The 8,983-nt window shown below is 37.6% G+C and overlaps 1 protein-coding gene across 1 annotated transcript; it reads left to right on the plus strand.

The window, feature by feature from the left end:
- The first annotated feature begins 535 nt into the window (after window positions 1–535).
- On the plus strand, window positions 536–3,177 carry LOC139719715 (solute carrier family 52, riboflavin transporter, member 3-B-like). The gene is made up of 2 exons (XM_071631110.1): window positions 536–1,579; window positions 2,938–3,177. Exons 1-2 carry the CDS (start codon window positions 536–538, stop codon window positions 3,175–3,177), a joined length of 1,284 nt encoding a protein of 427 aa, XP_071487211.1.
- Window positions 3,178–8,983: the final 5,806 nt, after the last annotated feature.

Consider the following 8,983-nt stretch of genomic DNA (forward strand, 5'->3'; position numbering starts at 1 on the left):
ATCTTGTATTTTTTAACCATTATGTACCGTGTAAAATCGAATACATGCCTATGTTATATCTTCTGATTCATTTCGTGCTATCTTTGTGTTTGACGAAAAGAAATAAATAAAATGAAATATATATTAAATGAAATGAAATGAAAAAATCAATAAAAAATGAATCGATATAAAAAAAATGAACCTCAACTCTTCTGCAATTGGCAACATAAAAAGACTTCTATAACGTCAATGTGATTAGTTGTTTCACTGTAAATATTCTCTTCGTTTATGGATCTCCATTTGCTTTCTTGGATAGGAGAGACTGAAGGAAACAATTAACCCAGTGATCCCAAAGTCTGACATTTCAAACCTTGATGACAACATCAACATGGCGACTGATTCACAGGTCTCCTGGTTCGTCGCCCTTCTCGTCGTCCTGTTTGGCGGAGGAGCTTGGATCAGCATTTCAGGACTCTGGGTCGAAGTACCCATTTTGATACTGCAAGGTATCCCCGAGCAATACGAGATTAATACTTACATATCTGTGGTCATGAAAATGGCCCTCGTCGGACCATTAGCGTTTTTGATATGCAACCGGTTCGCACCAAAACGATGCTATAGGCCAGAAATCCCAGTAATCTACGTGACAACGTTCATAGCCACCATAGGAACCCTCATAGTGGCGTTCACCTGGAACAAGTACACCGTTTGGGCAATCGATGGCAAACTTCACAGCACTGCATTTCTCGTTCTCCTATTCTTTATCTCTCTGGTCGATGTATCTTCAAGCGTTACGTTCGTCGGCTTCATGTCACTCTTCAAAGCAAGTTACCTCAACTGGTATTTGGTCGGGCAAGGATCAAGTTCACTGTGGCCCACACTCGTGATGTTAATACAGAAAGGGACGAATGACTATTCATGCGTTGTAAACTCCACGTTCATCAACAAGACCTTGATTGGCAATCACTCTGTGGCCTATAACTGTACGGTGTGGTCTCGCAAGGCCTCCCGAGTCGAGTTTGGACCGACATCATTTTTCTATGTCCTCACAGCGATGATGCTGGTGTGTCATCTCTCCTTCATAGGACTAAACGTGCTCCCTTGTGCGATACGAGAGTACGCGACTTCCGAAGACGGACGCCGCAGACGCCACGATCCTTGCGGAGGTCTGTTCCAGAGCCAGGGCGAGGAAGATAAAGAAAACACGATCTTGCTTGAAATGCAAGCAACAACGGGAGAAGCTGAAGCAGAAACATCTTCTCATACAGAGTCAGACCCAGTGCCCCTGTCCACAAAACAATACATATTTCTTTACGTTCTCATCTTCATGGATTTCTTTATGTTGTATGGTGTAATGCCAACGATTCAGACCTACTCAGGGAGCGCCTATGGGCACGACACATTGGAATATGTGGTGATCTTTCGTAATCTATCCAAGGTGACGGGTTTCTTGTTGTTTCTCGTGAAACCCATTCATAGTTTTGTCTTGGTCATTGTAACCTTGGTTATCGGTTTTCTCTCCGCCACTTACGGCCTGATAGTAGCTGTGATGAGTCCACACCCGCCTCTGGAAGGACTACTCGTCGGCAAAATATTTATCGTGAGTGACGTAAAAGAGTTGACTTCCAAAATAACCTTATTATGATGGACATTAATCATAAAAATGGGCGTACAATACAGGATAAAATAATGAGAAGATCGATGTTCATTGTTCCATGGGTTGATAATACTGATAATGATGATGATAATAATGATGATAATAATAATGATAATAGTGATAACAATAATGATAATAATGATAATGATAATAATAATAATAATAATAATAATAATGATAATCACCATCATTACCATGGCAATGATAATAATAACGTCTTATTTACCCAGGGTGGCCTCTTCATTGTTGCTACTGTTCTACCAGAGGACCCTGTTATCATTATTACCCTAACGTTGCCAGGTACCCATTTATACACCTGGGTCGAGAGGGACATAAGTGGGTAAAACATCTTGTCCAAGGACGCAAGCACTGGGCAGGATTCGAACTCGAACGTTAGCCAGAAAAGGTTCCTTTTTCCGAAGATTTGCGTCGAAAGCTCATAATTCCGAAAGTGAACGAACGTTAGTCATTTAGAAGGATTCGAATCCGAAAATGCAATGCACATGATGTTAAGTGGTGCGGTGCTAAACCCCAACGTTCTAATGATCAATCGTTACAATAATTTGAAAATGGCTTTAAGGAAAGCGTTTTGAAATTTTCAATGGTATTCTTGTTTTAACCAAAAAAAAAAGGGGGGGGGGGACTCATCTCAACCTCATTTCTTCCACCAATGTATTTCAATTTGTTGGTTTGTGTATCATTTTTTTTTTTAGTTTGGGGTAAGTTTGTTTTCCTTTAAGAAAGGGTCGATCGTTTGAGATTTTTTTTAGATAATCTAATTTGATCTCCGCTCAATGATACCACCTCCCTGATACCACCTCCCTGATGATACGTAACTCAATTCTGCATTCCGCGTTCATCCCTCTTTTCGTCTTCCCCGTTTAAGATATAGTGTGATTATTGTCCATCATTCGGATTTGTTTCATTTGTTCTGATTTGCTCCTTGTTTATATACAGTGAATCAGCTTCACTCTAACAAAAAAAGAAAACAACAACATGACAACTTACATGACGTGAAGAGGTGATGTCTTCACATTTTCACGAATTGCTACCTTCAAAGGCTGTTGGCTTTCTTGCGCAGTCCCCAGCCTCCCAAAGACAAGAGTTTTAAATTACATTGTAAAAGATTACAGTGATCAAAAGATAATGATTTTTGAGAGGGAATTAGTACGTCCAGTACCAAAGTGGGTAGGTAGAAGGGGAAAAAAGTATTTATGGGATATATACATGCATAATGTTCTCTCGAATAGCTGTTTTACCGATGTATTCTGAACGGACAGGTCCTTCTCGTGTGATTTCAGGTATTGGCGTGGATGTTCGAAGGGCTATCTTTCATCTACTGCCAGGCAGCTGCCTTGTGGATAGTGCGAAAGGGGACCAACGTTCGACGCCACCTCATCTGGGTTGGAGTTACCGCCCAGATAGCGGTCGTTCTAGGAACTCTGACGATGTTTCCGCTGGTCACAGTCTACAATGTCTTCCATGCAAATAAAGAGGGCCGATGTGACGGAGAAATCACTTGCAAGGAATTTCACCTTTAACGATTTAAAATACAACCTCACAAAAAATAGAAAAAAACTTAATCTGTCGGCTACAAAACTGCGAATGATAGTAATGGTAATATATAGGATTGAGGTCCAATTTTCTCTACAGTATAGAATACACCAAAACCCAGAACGTTGAATGTTTTGTTAGTTTGTTTGCTGCTGTGATTCAAAATTAAGTATTACCTGGCCAAGAGAATGACGTCATGTGCTTGCTAAATGTCGCGCTGCGAAACAATAACGGCACTGATCTGATGTTGCATGCAATCTATGCTGTTTATATTTCATTATGGTTACTTTCATGAAGAATGTACGAACATAGAACGTATAGGCCCTATGGATCGTATCATTGATTCATTTTCTTTCAAAGTGCACTTGGTAGCAAGCAAGAAATTCAAAATTGTGGCAGTGGTAATGAAAACGATTACTTTGTGTATTCTGTGGTAAATCAGGATATAATGTTCATCGTTGTTATTTGAATTTGCATGCTGCATCCCATGAACTGAAGGGGTCATAACACGAGACCGACGCCCACTTTTGATACTGCAAAGAGGCATTAAAAAGGTCCATGAATCATACAGCTCATAAAAGAATCATACACTTCGTGAGTTCGGCACTAGGTAAATAAGGCCCATGAGTCTGACAGTAGGCAAACAAGGCCCACGAGTCCGACACTAGGCGAATATGACCCATGAGTCTGACACTGTGCAAATAATTAAGGTCCACGAGTGTTACACTAGTGAAAAGAGGCCCACGAGCGAGACCGACTATGGGTACATTAGTGTGGCTGTAGTGGTCGACAGTACACAAACACCAACAAAGGTTTCTACGGGAATTATGTTTATTCGAAGTTTCGCATTTTCGTTTCACTTGATTCCAGAATTATTTCCATATGTGTAACTCCGTTCTTAGTTCCATTCATGATTTCTTGCATAATTCCGTGCATAATTCCTTGCATAATTCCGTGAAAACTGTTGAGTAATAATGTTATAATAAGAATTTTGAGTACATGTACATCAAACCAATTATCAGATTCATAATTATATAAACAGAGTTTCTCAGACGAAAAATCTAATGAATACCTTTATAGACTTAATCTATTCACTTCACTATCACATTTTTGTAATCAAAATTACATATGAATTGACAAATGTCATTGCAGACCAATACCATAGGCATCTCAATTCTACTACCTCATTTAACATAATGATGCACATGTAGATGAACTGACTCAAATCTAACATACATTCACGATCAAAATGAATTCTTACTTGTACTGTCAAACCTTCAATTGAAATAATTATCAATATTTTCTTACTTATTTATTTTGGTTTGTAATTCTAAATTCTAAATTCAATATCAAATGTTATTCATACATATACATAAATGCAAATAACAACATAACTTTTCAGAAGTTTTATGGGTGTGTACAGATATACATGCCCTACTACACAGCAACTGCAGTGTACATTACACTCACATCAACAATATATTTTTCTAAGTTAAATTTCATTAACTGTTTCTAACTTTATACTTCAACAAATCATGGTTTTACTTAAACAGAGCAAAAACTAACCTCTTTGCCTGCTTTTTGCAAGGTATTTTGGGTCCAATTCTTCAGTATTCCAGCAGAAAGAGGATCCATGTTGCTCACTACAACCTACATGTGGTCCAGTCCATATTGGCTTCTACCGTGTGTGCATGTGTGTGTAGCAGCTGTACATTTAGCTGTGCATACACATGCATGGTGCTATGTAAGGTGCTTTGTCTAAGAATGTGCTAATACACCTGTACATAAGTATGTCCCTCTGTACAAGAGTCAAATTGGCAACAGGCTGAGTGAGAACAATTTCAGGTGTACTTTCATAGTTGCTGCTACCTTGTTTGCCGTTCAACAGTTGAAAAGGTTAGAGCAACGTCGATCTGGCGCTGCTCAGTGGCTGCCGGGCCCACGATCAATTGGGCAAAATGAATTTCCATTCTTGGACAATAAAATTTGAAGTTTATATCCAAAACAATTATTATTTATTATTACTATTATTTTATTATTTATTTACGCAAAATAAAACATATATTTTTTATCACAATTTTTATTCAAAACAGTTGCCAATTTGCAACCAAATTACTAATCTAATTAATTTTAAATGTTGCCAATTTTAATATCCTCAAACAATTTTGCCTAAAATAATTCATATGAGCCAGTCCAACTTTAAACTATGATGCTTTCATCACATTAGACTCCGTGATGTTAGTGTCGAACTAAACGTGTGAGCCTCATAGGTCTTGTTTGCGTAGTGCCAGACTCATGGGCCTTATTTGCCTATTGAGCTAGTGTCGAGCTCGTGGGCTGTATAACTCATGGGCTGTATGACTCGCGGGTGTTGGTTTCGTGACGTGCACCCATACTGAATTAAGGAGTTTTGTTCGTTATTCCGAAGCTATTTTTATTCGAAAATGGCACAGTTTCGTTATTCAGAAGGTTCAGGGGTTTTTTTTGTGTGTGTTTTGTTTTGTTTTGTTTGTTTGTTTGTTTTTTTGCTTTCCTTTCCTTAGGTTTCGACTTTTTGTATCGGTTTGTGTCTGGAGAGAAGGGCGATCTAATCAAAGGAGTAAAGGGCTGAAATGTAATCATGAGGGGCTATCGTCAGGTGATACGTACTGCTCAAGACAAAGTCGCGATAAAGCTGAGATTGTGAGGTGGAATAGATCACTGGGCATTTATTTATAGTAGTTGTATATAGCCATGCTCCGTCATGGGCTTTGTAAAGACGGCAAGATGACAGTATATAATTCATCTTACATGAAAGCAGGAGCGGATCCAGGGAGGACCGCAACCGGCGCACGCCCCCCCCCCCTTATTTTTTGTTGAAACAAAAGAAATAAAAAGAAAAAATGGGGGATGGGGTGCGTGCGCCCCCCCCCCCCCTTTAATTTTGTAAACACGCCCCTTCTTTACGGAATTCCTGGATCCACCCCTGTGAAAGTCTGACTGTTGTAAACAATGTACAGGTGTATTGATGTTATTATACCCCAACATGGGTAAGAGGGTATGATAAAGGGTATTGCGTGATTGAATTCTCTCGAATTCGTATTCGAATTGAGTTGGGATTTAACACGTATAATTGCTGTTATAATGTATAGTTGAGAAAAGACATCTCTTTTTGTGATGGTCAATGAAGAAAATGTGTTGTCATGGTAATGCGTTTTCATGACAAAGACCATACAACCCTTTGGATGAAACTGCTCCCTAAGTGTTTGACCACCTGAGATGAAACTGGGCACGTGGGATTGTAGGATTATGGCCTTTAATTTTGTACTTGTGCGAGACATCCTGTTTTCCAGAGTAGCAGCAAGTATTATGCCATGGTAACAACACATTAATTTTGTTACTGTTTATTTTTCTTGGCGGATTACCAGAATAAAAGTGTTGGCGGGGACTTATTTCTAGTTCTGAAACAACCTTCAAACATTTGTTATCCCTATATCTAAATGAAATGTTTTGTCCGTTGTAGTGAACTCAAACTATAAACGTGTAGCTCGCCGAGCAGTGGCTAATGGTGGATATGGTTCCATTACAGGAAGGTCCTACACTGTATTATACACGGGATGTCCAAGCTTTTATTCCTGCCATTTTATTCTTGCCCAGCCCCATCCTTGGAAAAGACGTTTTATTAAGTTCTTCTTTACTCTGTTGTAAAAATTAATACTTGGCAAGGCTGGGGAGACAGGACTTTGTGGAACAGTAGGGTAAAAACGGACGGAGTTGTAATGAATGTAGCAAAATCATCAGTATTGTCATTATCATTGACATAATAATGTCACACACCTAACCTTCGATAAAAATAACCTTAAATAAGCTGAGAGCCGATCTCAATAATAAACCCAAACTGACGTTAATGAACCTTGCATCTCAATTGTGTGATATTTGATTTCCTTGACACTGAGCGAGCGTGAAGAACAAAGTCGTATGGTAATGCAGTATTAATGGCAGGTACACAGCATTGCACTCCTATAAAGGCGTCAAGTGGTTTTGTGACCTCAGTGAACAATGTGTGTCAACGTGAATCGATCACAGATATAAAAGTGAGAATTCTGGCAAGTTAAATGAATACCTCGCTTTGATGTTTGATGGTCAAGTATCTGATTCACTCTTTATTGTGTGAGTTTCGTTAGTTCGTCCTCTGATCAGGTGAGCAGATTAATTTTATTGGCGTAATTCGTGAAGTGACATGTAATATTCTGACCTCTGAATTTGGGCATAGTGATCGAGTTGTCTCATTCATCCATGCAAAATGTGGGCACGCTGTGCTGTTCCTGACTGTAGCTAACCAACAAGAACTAAGTACAGTCTGCATTCTTGTTAGAATACTTCCTCTATCTAGAGACGAGTGTGTGCAACTTTAAACTCCTGAAGAAGGTGCGGGACGCAGAAAAATAGAGTCAAATAAACATATACCTTATTGGCCAAAAACTGCTTTTCCTGTTTGAATTTTAATGTATATATACATACGTATTATATATATATATATATATATACATATATATATATATATATATATATATATATATATATATATATATATATATATATATATATATATATGATCACTATATGATCACTATATGAACACTATATGATCACTATATGTCCACTATTCGTGGACATATAGTGATCGACCTGTGTGCTTATTGTCCTAACAAGACCGAAAGCTCGGCAATGAGATTAAAACCTAAAATGGCATTAAAACGCTTTATCCTGGCGAGGAAAGCGCATGTTTGGTGTCTTCATGCGTTTTCCTCGCCAGGATAAAGCGTTTTAATGCCATTTTAGGTTTTAATCTCATTGCCGAGCTTTCGGTCTTGTTAGGACAATAAGCACACACGTTGATCACTATATGTCCACGAATGCTCTTCTTCTCGCACTGAATAATGAAGGAGCTACACTGGTGTTGTACACGGTCAGGATCCCCTTCTCGCTCTCTCTCTCTCTCTCTCTCTCTCTCTCTCTATATATATATATATATATATATATATATATATGTATATATATATATATATATATATATGTATGTATATATATATATATATATATATATATATATATATATATATATATATATATTTCATTGTAGGCATACAACAGCTGCCAAACGTATGTTTTCATATTTGATATAAACCAGATAAGTCTTTATGTATAAACTTGCGGTACAAAATAAACATATATCTAACGCTTATGGGAAATTATGAAAATCTTTCTTATTGATATACATGTATTATCAAACACTACAACTTATAGATAGAAAAGCCACAACAATTCAAATAACTTTGAAAGAATCCAATATTTGCAAAGAATGACTAATGTATGGAAGTTTGTTATTCATTAATTTGTGCATGCATACTTTGATTCATTTTTGAAATCGGTTCTTGCTCAAATTCGGGTGATGAGTATACCTCAGCCGTTTTGTAATTTAGATATCGCTGGATGAGAAGACTACAACACTTTGTAACATCATGTATAGAAAACTATATATATATATGTCACCGACGGGACAAATAGGCGTCCACTCGGTATTTAAGTAAATACAAAAGAAATATAAATATCAAAGTGGGAGAGCAATTTTCTAAATCTGTTGTTCAAATAAGAAGACTGAGGGAGAAAGAACGACGCACTATTAGCAATTCTTTTAAATTGAATAGTAAATTTATTTATTCATTTATTTTTTAGATCTGAATAACAATTACAAAACAATATATTTTCTGGAATACAAGAATACAAAGAATGAAATTAAAGTTTAAACCTAAA

This window comes from Diadema antillarum, unplaced genomic scaffold (assembly GCF_040938485.1).
Source record: "Diadema antillarum isolate AM-2024a unplaced genomic scaffold, OU_Dant_1.0 scf00000114, whole genome shotgun sequence".
NCBI lineage: Eukaryota > Metazoa > Echinodermata > Echinoidea > Diadematoida > Diadematidae > Diadema > Diadema antillarum.

What these genes read in the sequence shown, in the direction of transcription:
- LOC139719715 (XM_071631110.1), top strand. Translation starts at nt 536, where the DNA reads ATGGCCCTCGTCGGACCATTAGCGTTTTTGATATGCAACCGGTTCGCA. An exon ending in TCGTCGGCAAAATATTTATC is followed by an intron (nt 1,580 to 2,937) that starts GTGAGTGACGTA and finishes GTGTGATTTCAG; the next exon opens with GTATTGGCGTGGATGTTCGA.